The 22,168-nt window shown below is 38.3% G+C and overlaps 1 protein-coding gene across 9 annotated transcripts in view; it reads left to right on the forward strand.

Annotated features, from left to right (window-relative positions):
- The window catches only part of BCLAF3 (BCLAF1 and THRAP3 family member 3), a 68,262-nt gene extending 46,306 nt beyond the window's left edge, over positions 1 to 21,956 (forward strand). For 2 of the 9 annotated variants that reach the window (XM_084788542.1, XM_084788543.1), the window contains 4 exons: positions 4,298 to 4,426; positions 7,190 to 7,284; positions 7,643 to 7,696; positions 20,901 to 21,956. In XM_084788542.1, the coding sequence (XP_084644668.1) occupies positions 4,298 to 4,426; positions 7,190 to 7,284; positions 7,643 to 7,696; positions 20,901 to 20,973 (351 nt within the window). In that variant the 3' untranslated portion in view covers positions 20,974 to 21,956. Of the gene's footprint in view, positions 1 to 4,297; positions 4,427 to 7,159; positions 7,285 to 7,642; positions 7,697 to 20,098; positions 20,125 to 20,900 lie in introns of all 9 variants that reach the window. The other 7 variants (XM_084788544.1, XM_084788545.1, XM_084788546.1 and 4 more) reach the window with 7 other exon arrangements.
- The last annotated feature ends 212 nt before the right edge of the window (positions 21,957 to 22,168 follow it).

A 22,168-nucleotide genomic window follows, 5' to 3' on the forward strand; every position in this document is an offset into this window, starting at 1 on the left:
AATAAAATGTCATTGTGTATGCATAACACAGTTTCATTATCCATTCATTAGTTAATGGATATGCTGACTCTGTTTCCTAACTATATGACTAGAGCTACTATGATTATGGGTGTACAAATATCTCTGCAGTAGGATATCTATTCCTTTGGAGTGGTATGACTGGGTCATATGGTAGTCTATTTCTAAATTTTTTGAGGAAATTCCAGACTGATTTTTAAAAGATTTAAAAGACTTTCAAAAATATTTATTTATCTATTTATTATGTATACAGTGCTCTGCCTGCATGTACACCTGCATGCCAGAAGACGGAAGATGGTTGTGAGCCACCATGTGGTTGCTGGGAATTGAACTCAGAACCTCTGGAAGAACAGTCAGTGCTCTTTACCTCTGAGCCATCTCTCCAGCCCTACAAGCTTACACTTCTACTAGTGTTGTATAAGTGATTCCCTTTACCTACAACCATGCCATTATTTGTTGTCCTTTGTAGCTTTGATGATGGCCAGTGTGAGTGGAGTGAGGTGAAATCTTTTTTTGTGTATGTGAGGTGAAATTTTTATTCAGATTATATCTCAGTTGTTATCCCTTCACTTGTATCTTCCCATTCCCCCTCCCTCCCTCTTTCACCCTATTCCCCTCCCCTGGGTCTGTGACAGAAGGGGAGCTCTTCCCCCACCATATGATCACAGCCTATCAGGTTTCATCCTGGTAGCCTGCTTACTCTTCTCTGAGTGCTACAAAGCCTCCCCACCAAGGGGAAGTGGTCAAATAGGGGGCACCAGAGTTCATGTTAGAGTCAGTCCCTGCTCTCCACACAGCTGTGGAGAATGCACTGCCCATTGGTTAGATCTGAACAGGGGGTCTAGGTTTACTTCATGCATTGTCCTTGGTTGTATACAGCAGTTTGAGCAGACCACCCTGGCTCCAGATCCGCCAGCCTTGATGTTCTTCTTGTAGGGTTCTTCGACCATCTGGATCTTTCTATTTCCCCATTCTCCCATACCTCTCTCACCTAGAGTCCCAATAGGATGTCTCAGAATCTATCCCAATCTCCTGCTAAGTGAAGACTTTCAGGGGACATCCATGTTGGGCTAGAGTCCAATTATGAGTATATACCATGTATATCTTTCTGGGTCTGGGTTAACTCACTCAGGATGATCATTTCTAATTCCATCCATTTGCCTGCTAATTTCAAGAATTCCTTGTTTTTATTTTATTTTACTAATTTATTTAATTAATTTAATTAATTAATACATCTCAATGGTTATCCCCTCCCTTGTATCCTCCCATTCTTCCCTCCCTTCCATTTTCCCCTTATTCCCCTCCCCTATGACTGTGACTGAGGGGGACTTCCTCCCCCTGTATATGCTCATAAGGTATCAAGTCTCTTCTTGGTAGCCTGCTATCCTTCCTCTGAGTGCCACCAGGCCTCCCCATCCAGGGGACATGGTCAAATATGGGGCACCAGAGTACGTGAGAAAGTCATATCCCACTCTCCAGTCAACTGTGGAGAATGTTCTGACCATTGGCTAGATCTAGGTAGGGGTTTGAAGTTTACAGCCTGTATTGTCCTTGGATGGTGCTTTAGTTTGAGTGGGACCCCTGGGCCCAAATCTGCCTATCATAATGTTCTACTTGTAGGTTTCTAGGACCCTCTGTATCCTTCTACTTTGCTATTCTCCCATGCTTCTCTCAATCTAGAGTCCCATTAGGATGTCCTCCCCTCTGTCCCAGCTTCCTGGTAAGTGAAGGCTTTCGTGGGACATGCCCCTTGGGCTAGTATGCAGATATAAGTGAGTATATACCATTTGAGTCTTTCTGCTTCTTGGTTAACTCACTCATTATGGTCATTTCTAGCTCAATCCATTTATCTACAAATTTCGGGAATTCTTTGTTTTTTATAGCTGAGTAGTATTCCATAGTGTATATGTACCACAGTTTCTTTATCCATTCTTCGACTGAGGGACATTTAGGCTGTTTCCAGGTTCTGGCTATTATGAATAAAGCTGCTATGTACATGGTTGTGCATATGTCCTTGTTGTGTGGTGGAGCATCTTTTGGGTATATTCCAAGAAGTGAAATAGCTGGGTCTTGAGGTAGCCTTATTCCCCGTTTTCTGAGAAGGCACCAGATTGATTTCCAAAGTGGTTGTACAAGTTTGCATTCCCACCAGCAATGAAGGCATGTACCCCTTTCTCCACATCCTTGTAAGCATATGCTGTCACTTGAGGTTTTTGATCTTAGCCATTCTGATGAGTGTAAGATGGAATCTCAGAGTCATTTTGATTTGCATTTCTCTGATGACTAAGGACGTTGAGCATTCTTTAAAGTGTTTCTCAGCCATTCAATATTCCTCTGTTGAGAATTCTCTGTTTAATTCTGAGCTCCATTTCTCAATTGGGTTATTTGGTTTGGTGGTGTTTAATTTCTTGAGTTCTTTATATATTTTGGATATTAGTTCTTTGTCAGATGTAGGGTCGGTGAAGATCTTTTCCCAGTCTGTAAGCTGTCACTTTGTTCTGTTGACAGTGTCTCCTGCCTTACAGAAGCTTCTCAGCCTCATGAGGTCCCATTTATTCATTGTTGACATTAAGGCCTGGGCTTTTGGTGTTCTATTCAGGAAGTTGTCTCCTGTGCCAATGTGTTCCAGGCTCTTCCCCACTTTTTCTTCTAACAGATTTAGTGTCTCTGTTTTTATGTTGAGGTCTTTGATCCACTTGGATTTGAGTTTTCTGCATGGTGACAAATATAGGTCTACTTGCATTATTCTGCATGTAGACATCCAGTTAGACCAGCACCATTTGTTGAAGATGTCTGCTTTGGTTCTTTTATACCTGGTAGTTTATAGCCATCCATAACTCAAGTTTTAGAGGACTCAAGGCCCTGTTCTGGCCTCTGTATGCACTGTATGCATATTGTGCACATACATAAGGCAAAACATAAATAAATCTAAAGAAAAATAAGTCATGAAGAGATTAGATATGGAGAGAGCATACCTCATCATGATAAAGGCTTTATGTCTCAAACCTAGCCAGCATCATACTAAATGGAGAAAAACCTAAAGCATTCCCACTAAGATCAAGAACAAGGCAAGGAAGTCAACTCTCCACTGCTATTCTATATAATGCTTCACTAAAGCAGTAAGACAAAAGGAAATAAAAGGGATACAAAGAAGAGAAGTCAAAATATTCCTTTTTGTAAATGATATGATTAGAGACCCTAGATACTCCATCAAAAAAAACCCTTAGAACTGAGAAAATACATTAGTGAGGTGGTAGAATATAAAATTAATATGCAAAAATTAGTAGCCTTCTTGTAAACAATGACAAGCATATGAAAAAATAAGCCAGTAAGTCTCATTCAGAACAGCCACCCACATAAAATACCTGAGAATAAACCTAACCAAAGAAACAGAAGAATTCTACAATGCAAACTTTAAGACAATGAACTAAAAAGTTGAGGAAGACACTAAAAGATAGAAAGAGTCCACATACTTATGAATCAGATTCAATATTGTGAAGATAGCTTTCTTTCCAAAGGCAATCTACAGCTTCTAGGGACACTCTTCATAAACATATAAAAAGCAATCTTAACATTTACATAGATGCACAAAAGACCCAAAGAAAACCAAAGCAGTTCTGAACATAAAGAATAGTACAGAAAGTATCAACATATATAATCCCAGGCTATACCACAGAGCCATAGTAATAAAAATGGCATAGTAAAAAACATAAGAAGACCTGGAAATAAGTTCATGCTACCTGAATTTATATAAAGACACCAAAAATAGATACTGGAGAAAAACAATATCTTCCAACAAAATGGTCCTAGGAAACTTGAGCATCAACCTGTAGAAGAGTAAAACTAAATTCACCTTTTTGTTGAGACAGTGTCTCTTTAAACCAGGAGTTCAACAATTTCAATAGGCTGGCTTGCCAATGAACTCTGGGGATCTGCCTATCATTACCTCCCTATTCCAACCCCTATGACTGGTATAGTGAGGTGCCTGGAGATCTGAACTCAAGTCCCCATGCTTACTTAGCAGGTACTTTACTGACTGAGCCATCTTCCCAGCCCCATTACTAGCAGCTAAAAAAAGCTTTTTAAAAAATAATACAAAATTTAACTAGTAGCAAGTTTGAGCAAATTATACTTTAGTGCTGGTATTAATGCCTTTAAAAATATCTGTGATACATAGAATCAAAGGCTGTTGTGAATATTATTCTTCTGCCTGTCATACTAATAGAATAGATTTGGAAACTTTATTTTTAACATTTAATTCTCTTTGGATCCTTTACAGCCCCGTTATAAGTCACACCTGGTACAGAAGAGCTTGTATATTCAGGCTAAATACCAGCGTTTACGGTTTGCTGGACCAAGGGGATTTATTACCAATAAATTCAAAAACAGATTTCTAAGGAGAAAAAAGGTTAGTTTGACAATAACCTTTTAGAATTAATGAGTAAGTTTAGTTGCTTTTTAGATAATTGGGGTTTTCAACTAGTTTAAGAAACAACCTAAGTTTAAAAAATGATCTTATTGCATGATAGTTGAATGAAAACTTGAAGAGTAATGCTGACAGAACTGTAAAACCATTTAAGCTTAAAATGCTTTTAGCCATACTACCCAAAAACAATTTGAATATGCTAGCTTGTTGTATGACAAAACTTTTCCTTGTGAGACACAGCACACACATGTACACACACACACACACACACACACACACACACACACACACACACACACACACACACACCTACCCACCCAAGATAAGGAACCCATGACTAACCAAAATCTAGATACCACTAAACTCCCTCTTGGTGAGCCAGTGAGTTTTATTGGGTTACTTAAAGGATCAGAAGTGACTCAAAGACAGCTATGTCATCAAAGTCCACCCCGTCATGGGTGACAACTCAAAAATCTGGGAACCTGGGGCACACTGAACAGCCTGCAAGCAGCTCAACGTGTTGTAGAGGGCTTTTCTATATGTCTTAGTTGGTGTAAACAATCAGGCAGGTAGGCTTGTTTCTTGTAGTTAGCTGATCTTGTCTCAGAGTCTTTGAAGATCAGCTTGTCTCAAGAGTCATTTTTTCCGCTTAGCTTTCTTTCATCTGAGAGGGACTCTTAGTTTTTATTGTTTACTCTATCAAGAAGGGGCCTAGTGAATCTGGTCAATTTCAGGGACTTCGTGAAATAATCTTGAATTGTTTACTTCTGCTCCTGCAGGATGGACTGGTAAGATACAAGGAGTTATTTCGATCATCTTGTTTCTGTTGAGGCTTGCTTTGTGACTGACTATATGGTCAGTTTTGGAGAAGGTTTTGTGAGATGCTGAGAAATGTTTTGTAAATGTCTTTTATGCTCATTTGATTCATAATGTTGGTTAATTTCACTATTTCCCTGTTTAGTTTCTGTCTCAATGACCTGTCCATTGGTGAGAGGGGGGTGTTGAAATCTTCCACTATTATGTGTGTGGATCAATGTATGATTTAAGCTTTGGTAATGTTTCTTTTATGAATGTGGGTGCCCTTGCCTTTGGGACATAGATGTTCAGAATTGAGATGTCATATTGGTGGGTTTTTTTCTTTGATGGGTCTAAGTGTCCTTCCTCATCTCTTTTGATTAATTTTGTTTGAAAGTCTATTTTTATTAGATATTATAATGGCTACTCCAGCTTGCTTCTTGGGTCCATTTGCTTGGAAACTTTTTTCCAGCCTTTTACTCTGAATAATGTGTATCTTTGTTGATGAAGTGTGTTTTTGTATGTAGCTGAATGATTGATCCTATTTTCACATAAAATCTGTTAGCCTGTGTCTTTTCATTGGGGAATTGAGTTCGTTTGATGCTGAGAGATATTAATGACCAATGGTTGTTAATTCCTGTTATTTGTATGGGGGCAGAGGAGAGCAATTCCATCTTTTGGTTTTGCTGGTGTGGGGTTGTTTCCTGTGTTTTCTTGGGTGTTGTTTGAATTTGGTTTTTATCATAGAGTATCTTGTTTTCTCCATCTATGGTCATTGAAAGCTTTGCTAAATATAGTTGTCTGGGTTGACATCTGTGGTCTCTTAGAGTCTGCACTATATCTGCCCAGGCCCTTCTGGCTTTTATAGTTTCTGTTGAGAAATCTGGTGTAATTCTGATAGGTTTGTCTTTATATGTTACTTAGCCTATTTCTCTAGCAGCTTTTAATTTTCTTTCTCTGTACATTTTGTGTTTTGACTCTTATGTGATGGGAGGATTTTATTTTCTGGTCCAATCTATTTGGTGTTCTGTAAGCTTCTTGTACATTTATAGGCATCTCTTCTCTTTAAGTTGGAGAAGTTTTCTATGATTTTGTTGAAAATATTTTCTGGGCTTTGGAGCTGGGAGTATTCTCTTCTTTTCCTATTCTTAAGTTTGGTCTTTTCATAGTATTCCAGATTTCTGGATTTTTTTTTTTTAAACAGAGTTTCTCTTTGTAGCCTTGGCTATCCTGGACTCGCTTTGTAGACCAGGCTGGCCTCGAACTCACAGCGATCCACCTGCCTCTGCCTCCCGAGTGCTGGGATTAAAGGCGTGCCTCCACCATGCCCGGCTTTTCCTGGATGTTTTGAGTCAGGAACTTTTTAGATTTAAAGGTTTCGTTGATTGATCTATCAATTTCTTCAATCGTATCTTCTATGCCTGAGATTCTCTCTTCCATCTCTTGTATTCTGTTAGTGATGCTTGTGTGTGTGGTTCTTGTTCTTTTCCCTAGGTTTTACATCTCCAGGATTGTCTCAGATTGTGTTTTCTTTATTGCTTCTATTTCTATTTTCAGGTCGTGAATCATTTTATTCATTTCCTTCACCTGTTTAATTGTATTTTCCTATATTTCATTAAGGATTTTTTCATTTCCTCTTTACAGACCTCTATCATCTTTGTAAGGTTGTATTTAAGGTCATCTTCTTGTGCTTCATCTGGGTTAGGATATCCAGGGCTTAGAGTAGGATAGCTGGGCTCTGGTGGTCCTTGGCTCTTGTTGATTATGTTCTTATGCTGGCTTTTAGCCATCTGAATGTCCCTGGCGTTGGCTGGATGTTCCCGATGCTGGCAGGACTCCTTGGGAGGCAGGTCGAATCTTGGGTTTGACAATGGGGCACAGGGAATAGGCTGCTGCTTATCTCTGCTGGCTTTGACCCAGGTGAACATGAATGTTTCTGGGGTCCCTCAGGAATGGAGGCAGAGCTGTGGGCCTGACAATGGAGCTCATGGGACAGAGTGCAGCTTACCTCTGCTGGCAGTACCATTGGAGGACCAGGCAGACAGGTAATTGGCAGGGGAGGGGTTTAAGGTGGATGTTCCTGGGGCTCTGCAGGCTTCCTTGGGAATGCAGGTGTGTGTGGGGGGGGGGACTCAGAGCACAGCATGCAGCTTACTTCTGCAGCTATGCCCCAAATAGACCTGGCAGGGAGGAGACTGGGGGGTTGGGGTGGGGATGTTTAACCTGGATGTACCTGGGGCCCTGCAGGCCTCCTTGGGAATGTGGGTGGTACGGCTTGGAGCCAAGCCATAGGTTTTTCACAGGGTTTACAGTACTAGACTTGTATTCCTTCCTATTGAGTGGTACTCAAATTCAGTCCAAGAACACTTACTTTACCCTGTAACAATTGTGCCACTATTGTAGGCCCATCTTGCCTGGCCGGTTGGTTGACATTGTAGCATACAGAGTCCACAGCTGGTAAGACCTTTGATGACTTTACTCTCCTAGTAACTTGCATAGCAGCATCTAGCACTATAAAATCTAGCCAGCAGGGAGGAAGCATCCAGCTCCGTTACAGGTTGCTTTTTCTATGTCTTGTAACCAAAGTGTATCAGGTCTTTAGCAATAAATGTTGTAGAAAATCCATTGCTAATACTACTTATTATTAAAAGCCTATAATTATTTCAGTGATATTATTTACCCCACTATCATATCAATAAAAGACACAGACACCTGATAGATTTTTACAAGCCTTACTTCACCTGTGGCAGGGTAGATACTAACCTCCTAAGCTACCCTTTATCTCACACTCCCACATCCTATGCCAAATGCTCTAATCAATCCTTTCTGGGCTACTTCCCAGCCATAAGCCATAAGCACTTGCACGTGCTTCTCCTCTGGGCTGCTTTCCTCCATTGATGTGATCCATCCATGTTCATCTCTCCATGGTTAGCGGCTCTGCTTCTTTCTCTTTTGTCTCCTTTCTGAAATCCTCTGTTCTCAAAGCCCATGAACCTTAGCTCCTCCTCTCATTTCTGCTCTGCCCAGCCTTTTATTAGGCCTTTTATTTAACCAATCAGGCATAATTGGGGAACATTCCTTTAATCACATGGGTTCAACATTCATAACAATGCCTGTGGGGAGGGCAGTAATCAGATCTCAGGACACTGAAAACACAGTGCACAAGGCCCTCCTCCAACAGGTATGAATAATCTTGTCTTCTATTTCTGGTAGGCAACCAAAAGGAATGTAAATAGCTTGTATTGTTGTGGTGGTCTCTGGGGACTCTCTGGCCAACACTTAGTAAGGACATATCACATACCTGGTACTGGGCTTTTTGTTTGATAACCAGTGGCTTCTAGGAGCAGTATTATACAGCTATGCAGAATACCTCCCATTTTAAACATTTTAATTGGCTTATAAAATAATGGATTTCCATATATTTTTCATAACCTGGACTCTTAATTCCAATATCTTAGTATTGTATGTGTGTTGATTTGGCCTCTTCCAATCTGGCCACTGTTTGTGCTAGCAAGCAATCTTCAGATAGGCTTTTACAGAGTTTTCTTTAAACAAAGACCAACTCTGAGCATAGCATGAAATCAGATACTCTAGTGTAGTATGTAACAATTGAGCTCCATTTTCCTAACCTTTCAAGAAAGGAATGAGACATGGCAGCTAACCGCTCCACCAGGTTTGAATAGACCTTTAGGCTATCCTAGCATGTGCCTACATCCCATGCTGGAAATTTGATGATTCATCCCATCAGGTCATTTTACCTCAGTTTTTTGTTTGCTTGCTTGCTTTTTGGATTTTTTGAGACAGGGTTTCTCTCTGTGTTAGCCTTGGCTGTCCTGGACTTGCTTTGTAGACCAGGCTGACCTCAAACTCATAGAGATCCACCTGCCTCTGTCTCCTCATTGCTGGGATTAAAGGTGTGTGCCACCATGCCTGGCTCAGTTTTTATGCCCTAAAAAGAATGTGTACATGTAGGCAGAGCACTGTATACATAATAATAAATACATCTTTTTTAAAAATGAGTGAAAATAAAATAAAATAAAATAATGAGTGAAGTCTAGAATCATTAGTTTCTGCTAATGTTGACTTCTATTTTCCTTAAACTAAGGACACTTTTGCTCAAATGTGGCTACTGAGTGCAAGGTACCATTCGCATCATTTTGTGTGGGTGTGTTGGTGTGGGCTTGTGGTGTTGGAGATAAAACTATGGGACTTACATATGCTAAGCAAGTACTCTATCATTGAGCCGCACTTGTAGCCTGCAGTTACATTATTTAATAATGTCCCATGTTTTGGCATCAGAGGACACTTTGAAAGTTCTTCCCTAGAAAGATACCTTAATCTGGGTAGCATCTTGTGGTGGTTTGAATGAGAATGGTCCCCATGGGCTTTGAGGTTTCAAAAGCCCACACCAGGCCCAGTATCTCTGTTTCTGCCTGCTGCCTGTTAATCAGCATGTAACACTCTGAGCTATTACTCTGCACCATGTCTGTTTCCCACCATAATGATTATGAACTAACCCTTTAAAACTGTAAGCAAGACCCAATTAAATACTTTCTTTTATAAGAGTTGCCTTGATTGTGGTTTCTCTTTACATCAATATAACAGTAGCTAAGACACATCGCTTCACATTTTAACTTTTTGTGATGTTGGAGAAGCCATTCTTATAGCAGTTAATAGGCTACCACCTGAATTAGTCAAATGATAAATGGTTAATTAAGTAGTGTAGGTATAATGAAATTAGATCTAGACCTACTTATTCCCGTATACCTGGTATATCAGAAGTATTTTTAAATAAACTTTATTATTTAAAACCTTGCAAATAAGTAAAAACACCCATGTCCACACTTAATGCACTTATATAAAGTGCTTCACATTAAATTTTACATTTTCAACATTGAATATATTTTGTGTACTTATCCACCACCAAAAAACAAAAAAACAAAAAACAAAAACAAACCTGATGGAGTTAGAACTAGAAAAATATTTAGCTTTATATTCGTTCATAACTTGTATCCATTACCTGCATTCACTTCCTCATTCCCTTATATCTAGTCATTCCTGTTCTCTTTCTTCATGTTGTACTGTACCCACATGTAACATGTGTTTACTTACATACATATATTATTAGCTAGATCCTGCATATGAAAGAACATAAGCTTTTGTTTATTTCTGAGATTTTGTAACCTTGTACTTCAGATAGGGGCTAGTATCCAGAATTAAATAAGGATTGCAGAAATAAAATATCAAGGTGATAAAACTGCCAAATAACAAATGGGTAATGAACTGAATACACAATTGTAAACAAAGAAATACAAATGGGCAATAACTATTTTTAAAAGTGTTCAATATCTCTAGCCTTCAGCGAGATGCAAACTAAAACCACTTTGAGATATTGCCTCACCCTGGTCAGAATGATAGTTATCATCAAATCTGGAAACGGATGTTGAGTTGTATGTAGAAAGAGAGAAATCTGTATTTATCTTTGGTATGAGTACAGATTATTAATACGGCCATTGTAGAACTCACTTTGGAGATTTCTCAAAAACAAAACTACCACATGACTCAGCTTTCTTACTCTTGGGCATATACCCAGAGAACTCCATATCCTAGCATAAAGATATTTACACATATAGCCATGTTTATTATTGCTTTATTCACTATAGCAAAGATTTGGAATCAACCTAGTTGTTAGTCAGCACATGAATGGATAATGAAAATTTGGTATATGTACAACTGGAATACTACTTACCTCTAAAGAAAACGGAATTTTAAAACTTGCAGGATAATGGATGGATTTAATATTTCTGTCATTTGTGAATTCTGGATATAAGCCCATTGTTTGAAGCATAGCTGATAAAAATTATCTCCTGTTCTGTGTGTTTCTTTAGCTCTGCTTGTTGTTTTCCTTGAAACTTTATTTTCCTGTAGTCGCATTTTTTGATATTAGGGCTACTTCTGTGCTCTTGGTTTCTATTTTAAAAGTTCTTGCCTACACCAATATCTTGAAGGGTAGCCCCTGTGTTTTCTTATAAAACTTTTAGTGTTTCAGGTTTTAAATATAGGTCTTTGATCCATTCTTAATTGATTTTTGTACAAGATGAAATGTAGATTACATCTAATTTTACTCTTCTCTGGCTGGAAATTCATTTTTGCTGACGCTATTTTGTCAAATGGGCTATTTTTTTCATAGTATGTTTCTGCCTTCTTTATCAAAAATTAAGTGGAAATGGCTTTGCCATTTTATTTCCTGGTTCTCTACTCTATTCCATTGGTCTTCCTATCTATTTACTGTTTTGTTGTATTTTGCTTTTTATTTTCAGGGATTTATTTGTTTGTTTTTGTTTTTGGAGACAGGGTTTCTTCTGTGTAACACTGGCTGTCTTGGACTCACTTTGAAGTCCAGGCTGGCCTCAAACTCACAGAGATCTGCCCACCTCTGTCTTCCTAAGTGCTGGAATTAAAGGCATGGGCCACCACATCCAGCTACCTCTTACATTTTTAATATTTTTATTTCTTGAAATAAAAATAAATAAATAAATTATGGTTACACCATTTCCCCTTCTAACCCATTTTTACTAGGTCTTGGTCCTACTTTGACATAGAATTAGACCATCAAGATTTTTCTTTTTCTTTTTCTTTTTTTTCTTTTTTCTTTTTTTTTTTTTTTTTTTTGAGACTGGTATTTACTCTGTATCCCTGACTTCTAGAACTTACCATAGAGCCCATGCTTGCCTTGAACCAGTGATGACCTCCTGTATTAGCCTGAGATTACACACCTGAGCTACCATTCCAGCTTTCCTTCAAGGTTTCTAAAAACTTCCTGTGGGAAGCAGAAGCTGTTATGGAAGATACTTTTGAGTGCTAGTAGATTAAAAACAATCCCTGTTCCAGGAGGTAATGAACATGTTCCTCATCTTCCAATTCAAATACAAAATACAAGAGTAAAAAAAACCCATTATAAGCCGGGAGTGGTGGCACACGCCTTTAGTCCCAGCACTCGGGAGGCAGATGTAGGCAGATCGCTGTGAGTTCGAGGCCAGCCTGGTCTACAAAGTGAGTCCAGGACAGCCAAGGCTACACAGAGAGACCCTGTCTCAAAAAAAAACATTATAAGTGAAGACAAGAGACAGTTAATTCCCCAGCTAAGGAATAGGATCCTGGGTCAGATCAGGCTGTTCTCAGATTACTCTCACTTTGGTCTAAGATGGCCTGGCTCCAGGATCTTGTCCAAAAGAAACTCCTTTTAGCTGAGCATGGTGGCACACACCTTTAATCCCAGCTCTCAGGGGAGGCAGAGGCAGGTGGATCTCTGTGAGTTTGAGGTCTGGTCTACAAAGTGAGTCTAGGACAGCCAGTGCTACACAGAGAGACCCTGTCTTGAAAACCCTAAATAAACAAACAAACAAACAAAGAAGAAAAGAAAAGAAAAAGAAACTCTTGTCAGGTTTATTTCCACTGCTGGGCTTTTTTTTTCTCTCTGTGGGAATTTCTAAAGTCCCCACCCTTTTCTCATCCAATCATCTCCCTGTTGCTGACATTTAAAGACACCCAACCCACAAAGTGCATCTTGCTCAGTCCAGTTTAAGAAAGAAACAAAGGACTTAGCCTTGTTCCACAGGTGTTTGTCTCTTTGTGTATATGTGTGTGTACTCAAGGAAATATTGCCAGTCATCAGTGGTTGTAGGGATCTGGGGTGCCAGTATAGAATTAACTTAAACCAGTTATGAGTATATAAGAATTTCAGTTCTCTACTTTTTTACTCCTACTTGGGAATGTAACATTTTGTAGGAAGCTGAGGATCAAATGCAGTTTTAGGGAAGCTAGGCAGTTAAAGATTATGTATTAGGAGCATGTTTAGTATCAATCATTATTTTTGAGGGCAACTTTGTAGTGGAGACGAGAAACAGGGAGTATAAATCTGATGGCACAGAACCCAGACTACACAGAAGATAGGAGATACAGAACTCCCATGACATACTTAACATGTTTAGAAAAAAAATAATACAAGAATTCATATGGAACTAGAAAAGACCACAGATACAAAGCAATCCTAAGGATTAAAAACAATGTTGGAGGTAGAACAATACCAACTTCAGATTATAGTAGAGAGCTATAGTGGTAAATAGAGTGTGATACTTATATAAAAATAGACAGGAAGAGCCAGGTATAATGGCAAACACCTCTAATCCCAGCACTCAGGGAATGGAGACAGAGGCAGGCAGATCACTGTGAGTTCCATGCCAGCCTGGTCTACAAATTGAGCCCAGGAAAGCCAAGGCTACACAGAGAAACCCTTCTCATAAAAGAAAACAACAACAAAAAACCCCAAAAACGTAAAAGATAGTCACTGAAAAACCATCAGCAGTTGTGCATTGGGTCGGGAAGACACAAAATTTCTTAGAACCATCCATACTTCAGTAGTTCTTCAGTTCCTGTATGTTAGGTGCCTATTATACTTTGTCCATGCCTAGGAAAGCCATAAAAAACATGGAAAGAATTAAGAGGCCGGAATTTATGGCCTTGGTGGTTAAAAGCTTGAAAGACACACACACACACACACACACACACACACACACACACACACACACACACACACACACACACACAGGCACGCACACCCACACAAGCACAAAACAAAGACCCAAGATCAGATGACTCATCAAGAATTTACTGAGTGCCAGCCTTGCCTGAATTGCATCATGTCAACATAAAAAGGAAATGTTAACCTGAGGCATCATCACCTTTGAGTCTTTGTGATCTGGAGACTCTGTCTTATTGTTTTCTTCTCTTGTATACTTTAAAAAAAATCTTTTTGAGGCAATATTTTACCATATTAGACCAAGTTGGCCTTGAACTCATTACTCTCCAACCTCAGCTACCCAAGTATTAGGATCATGGACATGTACGCCTAGTTTCTTTCATGTATTTTTTTCCAAGACAGGGTTTCTCTGTGTAGCCTTGGCTGTCCTGGACTCACTTTGTAGATCAGGCTGGCCTTGAACTCACAGTAATCCACCTGCCTGTGCCTCCCAAGTGCTGGGATTAAAGGCATGTACCACTACACCCAGCTTCTTTCATATATTCTTAAGGTAAGCATTTCTTCAAGGTATGATGGTGGACACCTGTAATCCCAGCACTTGAGTGTCCAGCACCAAAACAAACAAACAAACAAAATGTGAGTTTGAGATCAGTCTAGGCTACATAGTACTAGCCTAGCCTGGGCTACATAGTGCCACCCTGTCTCAAAAAAAAAAAAAAGATTTCCTAGTGTAGTTATTTGTTTTTCCTCCTTTTAAGTCATCCTATTTGATTTCCCTCATTTCTTCCCAAGATTTTACCATTACCTCTTTTGATGGCTGATCGTGACAACATCCCAGATGCTAGATGTTTAGCTGCCTCACAGACACTCTTAAACAGTTGTCCTAAAGCACCTTAAATTCAGTTAAACTTGTGTTGAAACATGGTACAGCATGGGTAGAACTTGTATGATGTGGAGTGATAGGAGCCAGGTACAGAAGCCCACCTGTTATATGATTCCATGTATTTGAATGGAAAGACAACCCTAGAGACAGAAGGTGGATTACTGATATTTAGGAACTAGAGGGTCTGGTGAATATTGGAGAGAGGTCACAAGATTATTGGTAATGGATATATAGTTTCTTTTTATCTTTTTTTGGTTTTTTTGTTTTGATTTTTGTTGTTGGTGGTGGTGTTTTTTTGTTTTTTTGTTTTGTTTTTTGAGATAGGGTTTCTCTGTATAACAGTTCTGGCTGTCCTGGAACTTGCTGTGTAGCACAGAGATCCACCTGCCTCTGCCTCCCAAGTACTGGGATTAAAGGCGTGCGCCACCACTGCCTGGCTAGTTTCTTTTTAAAATTAGAAACTAGCCAATACAATACCAAACCTGGTCTCCTCCACAGACCAGTTACTTCTCTCCCATCATGGTCCAGATCTTAGTTACAGCCAGCCAAGCCACCCTAAAAGCTTGCCCTAATAGGGAATCCTACTTTTCCTTCCAACTTGGAATATTTTAAATCTTACTTTTCTCACAATTTCACCCAGTTCAATTCATTTTAACAAATGCATATTATTCTGTTATAGGGGTATATTAATTATTTCAGTTTCCCAGGTCTTTTTACTTAAATACTCAGTAACTAATCTTCAGTTACAAGTGGAGCTGGAGAGCGTGCCCCATGGTTAAAAGTATATGCTGCTTTTACAGAGGGCCTGGGTTTGGGTCTAGCATCCAGATGGTATCGAACAATTGCCTGTAACTACAGTTCTAGAGGATCCAGCTCCCTCTTTTGGCCTCTGAGGGCACTTCATGTACATGGTACACAGACATACATAAAGACAAAAACAGCCGTGCACGTGAAATAAAAATAAATTTAAAAAATTAACAAATTAGCTCTTCTAACACTAAGTGATTTCATTAAATATGGATTTAATTGTGCTTCTGTCATACAACTTAATTTTTAAAGATATTTTGTTTATATATTACATTTCTGTTACTATTAGGTATTAAGTATTTTTTTCTGGACTGAATTAATATATAACATACCATAAACATACTGCAAGTTTTGTGAAGTACTGAATAAATGAAGTTTTGCTACAAATGCATTTGTTTTCAACTAGTTCAATATTCAAAGATATATATTACTAGTAGTAGAATGGTAGTGTTCAAGTATCTACTATAATTGTGTTTCTTCTTATAAGTTATAAGGAGCCTTCTGTAATTATATAAATTGGAATGAAAGTACTTTGCAGTAGCAATACCAATTGGTTCATTGGACTCACTCTAAATTATAGGCCAAAAAAAATCACTTACTGATCTATAACCAAAAAGTATTTTAGTGTTTTTCATTGAAAGCTTAGTCTTATTCCATCTTCCAGGTTTTGTTAGGCAAAGATAATTGAAAACTATTTGATATCACACACACACACAAAGTTAGAGGAGGGTCTCCTGCACTGTGTTTTCAGATGCTGACTTCAGTGCCTTGAGATCTGATTACTGCCCTGCCACATATGATATAAGGAATGTTTCTCAATTATCCTTGATTGACTAAATAAAGGTGCTGAAGCCTATGGGCAGAAGAGAGGTAGGCTGAGTTTAAGTTTCCTGGCTTGGGGAGGTAGCAGGAGGAGAGGAAGCCAGAGAAAAAGGAGTCACCATGGGCACATGGTTACAAGGACAGACTGATGGAGCAGAAGATTGCCAAGATTGCTTTTATGTGAGTTTTAAGAGTAGTAAGAATAGACTATCTTAGAATCTGCCCAGCATAGTATCTACACCTTAATAATAAATCAGAGTCTCTGTGTCTATTATTTTGGAAGCTAGCGGGTTAAAGACAACTATTTCTTTATTAATTATTTTCAACAATATACAGAGTCCATAAAAACCAGGCTAGCATGGAACTCATTATAGAAATGATACTGAAATGAAACTCATAAGTTATTGATCCACCTGCCTGTGTTGGGATTCTTAAAGGAGTGTGCAGTCAACACCTAGCTTGCAGGGTAGCTTGTACAGTAGTGAACAATAAGATCTTCTGTCTGAGCTAGTAGTATGTTCTAGTGATCTCAGGTGCTGTATTAGAAACTTTATCTCAAACAAGGTGAAAAGTGAGGAGCAATACCTGAATTTGTCCTCTGATTTTCACATGTGTGCCAGGCCATATAGACACCTGTATTCACATGTAATGTATGTGCATACATACTCATATACACAGATTCTATTTTTTTCAAGATTTATTTATTTATTATTATGTATACAATGCTCTATCTGCATGTATACCTGCAGGCCAGAGGGGGGCATCAGATCACATTATAGATGGTTGTGAGCCACCATGTGGTTGCTGGGAATTGAACTCAATGACCTCTGAAGAGCAGTCAGTGCTCTTAACCGCTGAGCCATCTCTCCAGCCCCACAGATTCTATTTTTAATATATACACAAACATAACAATAATTAAAGAAGTCATGAATTTGAAGGGTCTTGGCAAGAGTAAATGGGAAGGCTTGGAAGGAGGAAGGAGAAGGGAGAAATGATGTAATTATAATCTCAAAAATATTATAAAAGATAATAGATTCAAGGTGAGAAAGTAGAAAGGAGGAAACCAGCCTTACCAAATGTGTCGAATTTTAGAAAGTAAAATTAGGGATTTAAAGATCTACAAATGAATCCCGTCAAATTATCTGGACTGATACTGCTACTTGGAAAGTCATTGTATACTCCTGAAGGGTATGTATCCCCTCTGACTTGTGTATGCAAGCTTCTATTGATGACTTCAGGCTAACATAGCAACACCTAAGCTCATTGACACTTTGGTATCTTACTAGTAATTGCCCCTTTTATTCATTTACACTAATACCTGGAATGCATGAAAGGGTATGTACACTAGTCAGTATGACAGTTTTCAGCCTGATAGCTTCAAGTGATTTGTACTTGCTTTTGTTTTGTTATTAATAGTGTGTCTTATTTATGTATCTGCTCATGAGTTTTATTTCTTCCCTAGATTTTCTTATTTCCATATTTGGCAATGTTTCTGATGGAGGTGGTACTTTTCTTACTGATTTGTAAAGACTCTTTTTTGAGACAGGGTCTCTTTTTTGTAGCCCAGGGTATCCCGAACTCGTTCTATAGACCAGGCTGGGAACTCCCAGAGCTCTGCCTCCCTAATGCTGGAATTAAAGCTGTATGCCACCATGCCAAGCACTTGTGAGGGTTCAGGATTCACTGAAGCTTTACCTTATATATTTTGCTAGTGTTAACTTTGTCTGTGTTGTCGAACTTTTTGAAGACTGTCATGAATCTGTGATATTTCTCTGGTTTGGCTTTTAGGTTTCATTATCAAAATTATTCTTAGGAAAATTCTTTACTGCATCCCTTGAATGGCTTTATAGTTTTCAGCCTAATATTTAATTTATTATATTTTATGACATAATATGAAATCAAGATCTGTTTTCCTCTTAGTAGTTTTATAACATCATTTATTGAATGCCTTGTCCTTTTCTTGCCAATTGAAAATACTCCCTTCAAGCCAGGCATAATGTCAAATACCTTTAATCCCAGCACTCAGGAGGCAGAGGCAGGCAGATCTCTGAGTTCGAGGCCAGCCTGGTCTACAAAGTGAGTTCAAGACAGCCAAGACTACACAGAGAAACCCTGTCTTGAGAAACCAAAAGAAAAGAAGGAGGGAAGAAAAAAGAAAGAAAATGTTCCCTTCATTAAAAGCTAATTCTTAGATATCACTGATCTATATTTAGGAGTTTTCCAACTGTCTTGTTTTCCTAATCCTGTAATTTGTTTATCTCTTGGTTACTAGCCCATTTAGTGTCTTGGAACATAGATTCTGTATCATATTGCATATATGCAAACGCATTCCAAGTGTTTTATTGTTCACAAAAAGAGACTAAACTTGTTAGCCAGGTCTAGCCAGAAGCTACCTTTCCAGGCACATTTCACCACAGCTGTCTGCATTTTTTATTTAATTGATTTATTCAGATTACATCTCAGTTGTTATCCTCTTACTTGTATCCTCCTGTTCCTCCTTCCCTCCCTCCCTCTTTGACCCTATTTCCCTTCCCTAAGTCTGTGACAGAAGGGGACCTCTTACCCCTCCATATGGTCACAGCCTATCAAGTCTCATCTTGGTGTTGTCTGCATTTTTAAGGTGTGGCTTCCTATGTGTTTCCATTGTTCCTACTGCTCTCTTAGCTAGAAATAGCCTTAGTGTTGCCCTGCCCCCCCCCAACATCCTTTTGGAGGTAGAGTCTTGCTATGTAGTCCAAGTAGACCTCAGAGTTTAATCCTGTTTTACCTCCCAAGTACTTGGGTTTCAGGCATGTGCTACCAAACTTGGCTTCCAGTCTTTGATTATATAACCCTTCCCCCCTTTTATTTTATAAGCCACTGGAAAACTTTTCCCAGCCCCTCCTTACCTTTAACTTCTGTTTCATTTGGTGTGTAATTATTTCTGTTTGTCTTACTCATTTGTGGAACAGATGATTCACTTCTTGAGGCTAGACCATGCCTCATCATTCTGTCCTCCTGTTTTGCTTTTTGTTGTTATCAGGATTTAGAAATACTTTTTTTTAATGGAATAGTATCTGGATGATAGATAGATAGATAGATAGGAAGAAAGAATGAATTGAATCTGGATCATAGATAGATAGATAGATAGATAGATAGATAGATAGATAGATAGATAGACAGACAGACAGACAGACAGACAGACACATACATACATGCATGCATACATATGCTCCAAAAGGCAGCATATGCAGAGATGCCGTGTTAAGAAACCCTAGACAAGCCTTTATTCCAGCACTGGGGAGACAGAGGCAGGTGGATCTCTGATTTACAAGGCCAGCCTGGTCTACAGAGCAAGTCCAGGATAGCCAGAGCTACACACAGAAACCCTGTCTTGAAAAACAAAAACAAACTACACAAAACCTAATTCAGTATTACATTTTAAAAATACCTTTCAAATCATTGCAAGGGTGGGAGATCAGTTAGAGAGATGATAAGAAACTATGTTGAGATGAAAGTAGTTCAAAAATTGCATGCTTCTATAAATAAGATGTTTAGTTGAATTTTTTTAGAATTTATTTTCAAACTTGTTATTTGATGACTTTTTGTTTGAAGATGTACTTCTATGATTTTATATTGTGTAATTAATTAAGAATAAAGTATAATGCTACCTACCAGTTTTAGATAATGTTGTAAAGATGTATACGTGTATTCATTAAGCAAGATAGAAGAAATAAGATTTTTCTACCATCATTGTTTATATTTGGAATTAAACATTTCCATTCTAATATAAATGCTAAAAATAAGTAAAATTCTACATTTCTTTCAGTTATAATGTAAAAGCCTAGTTAAAAGGTAAGGATATATTTGAATAAATTTTTATTTTCAGTGTCTCTGAAGTACATGTCATTGTTCCATTTTTAGTTTTATTATTTGTGTAGTTTTATATCAAGTTTGTAGTTGGCAATTTAGTGTTTTTGCATCAAACCACAATACAGAACCCACATCTGTTACTTTAATCATAATCTTCCTGTTCTTGTGAGTGTTTTTCCTCATATTTATTGAAACCTTATGTCTTTATGTTGACAGCCATCTGAAAGTGACAAAGTTTTCCAAAAGGTTTCTTTTGCAATTATCAGTCATTACAAGAGTTCATCTGGTTTTGGAATAAGAAGTAGTATGTGATGGAAAGGATAATATGCTAGTTTGCACACTGTACCTCTGTTGCATCAGGCTGGGTACTGGAGGTGCAAAGTTTTTGTCTTGAGTTTAGGCCAGAATGTTTTTTCCCCTGAAACTCTCCCAAAGAGCACAATGCTCTTTTCCTCATGTGCTAATACCAGTGCCCTCTAGTGAGGTTTGTGTGTGTGTGTGTGTGTGTGTGTGTGTGTGTGTGTGTGTGTGTGTGTGTGTGTATCCTACCCATTTACCATTTTGGGCTGTTTTGATGTGTTCTATGTTTAGATGGCATCTTCAGGGTTCCGAATCACCTTTGTGGTGATTGCGGAGGCGCAAGGTAGTATATACAGAATAAAGTATTTTGAGAACTGCACCATGGGCCGAACTCTAGCTCAGATGTTATAACTGACTCTTCTGTTGAAGTTCATATTTCTCTTGTTTTTTCTTCATAGGGATACACAATGTTCCCACAGAGAACCAACCTGCAATTACTGCGAATGGAATCAACCCTACATGAGGACTTAACTGAGAACTTTACTGGGCATCTCATTTTGTCAGGAATTGGAATTGACACTAAGACACTAATACTGTAACTTTCTTGATAAAATATCTTTATTTTTCAGTAGTGGAATGCTGCAACTTTTTTACACTTAACAATCACTGTTAATCACAGTATTCAATCTCCAAGTTGTATTTAACTACAAGCTCTTTTGCAAAATCAGCAGAATCATTTGAGGGGTGTTATCTTTCTCTGAGCATGGTTTCACTTGGAGAATTTAATCAAATTATATCTAAATGTTTATATGTTGAAAGATTTGTTTATGTTGTAAGAACAAGAATCAGAATTATATAGTGTCTGTATATGAAAGAACTTAAAACAGTGGCCTTACAGTAGCAAATTTTATACTGGCTTTTCTTTTTCTGATGACATTTTGGCTTCTAACTTGAAGTTTTCTGAAGTTTATGAAAATCAAGGCCTATGTGTGTCATCCATTTCATAACATAATATAAGAAGCCTAGAGTAAAGGTGCAGCTCCATCAGGTCATGGCGAGTGCACTGAATTGTTAGTAATGCATATCTTGGGTGTTCCCATGACTATTTGTTCTTTTCTAGTTTCCAATGCTATCGTGGAAAATATGTAAGGATTTTGTAATCTCTATTCCATCTTCCTTTCCCTCAGGGCAAGCTTGTGCATATTATATTTTTAAAGGCTTTTAAAATCTGACAGACAAAATTGCATATTTGAACATTGTACTTTACTACTACAGTATTACACATTTTGCAGACACATCTTACAGAGGGCATAGCTTCGGTTCAGTTGACATGTCTAAGATAGGATCCACAGGATATTATATACAGTCTGTAGATCCAGAACCTTACTTCCTTGTTTTCTTTCTTCTGGTTAAAATTGCATATACATTCCCAGTCAAGTTTTTGTGAAATGTTTATTTGTAAGAAAATAAAATATTGTTGCTCTTTCTGCTTGAAGCTGTTATCTGCAGTTGGTAAGAACATTCTTTTTTTTTTTTCCCATGAGACTTACAACCCGGGGTAATACCTGTTGATGTTGAATACTGGGGAACACATAATGTTGTATATATTCCCAATATCTTTTACATGTTTATTTAAAAGTTTTTCATACAAGGACCACTCTTCCTTAAATGGATCACTGATGAGGGAAGTCAGAACCTTGACTCAGTGCTAATTGAATGGTACATG

Source organism: Acomys minous (assembly GCF_964271855.1).
Source record: "Acomys minous genome assembly, chromosome: 7".
Classification (NCBI taxonomy): domain Eukaryota; kingdom Metazoa; phylum Chordata; class Mammalia; order Rodentia; family Muridae; genus Acomys; species Acomys minous.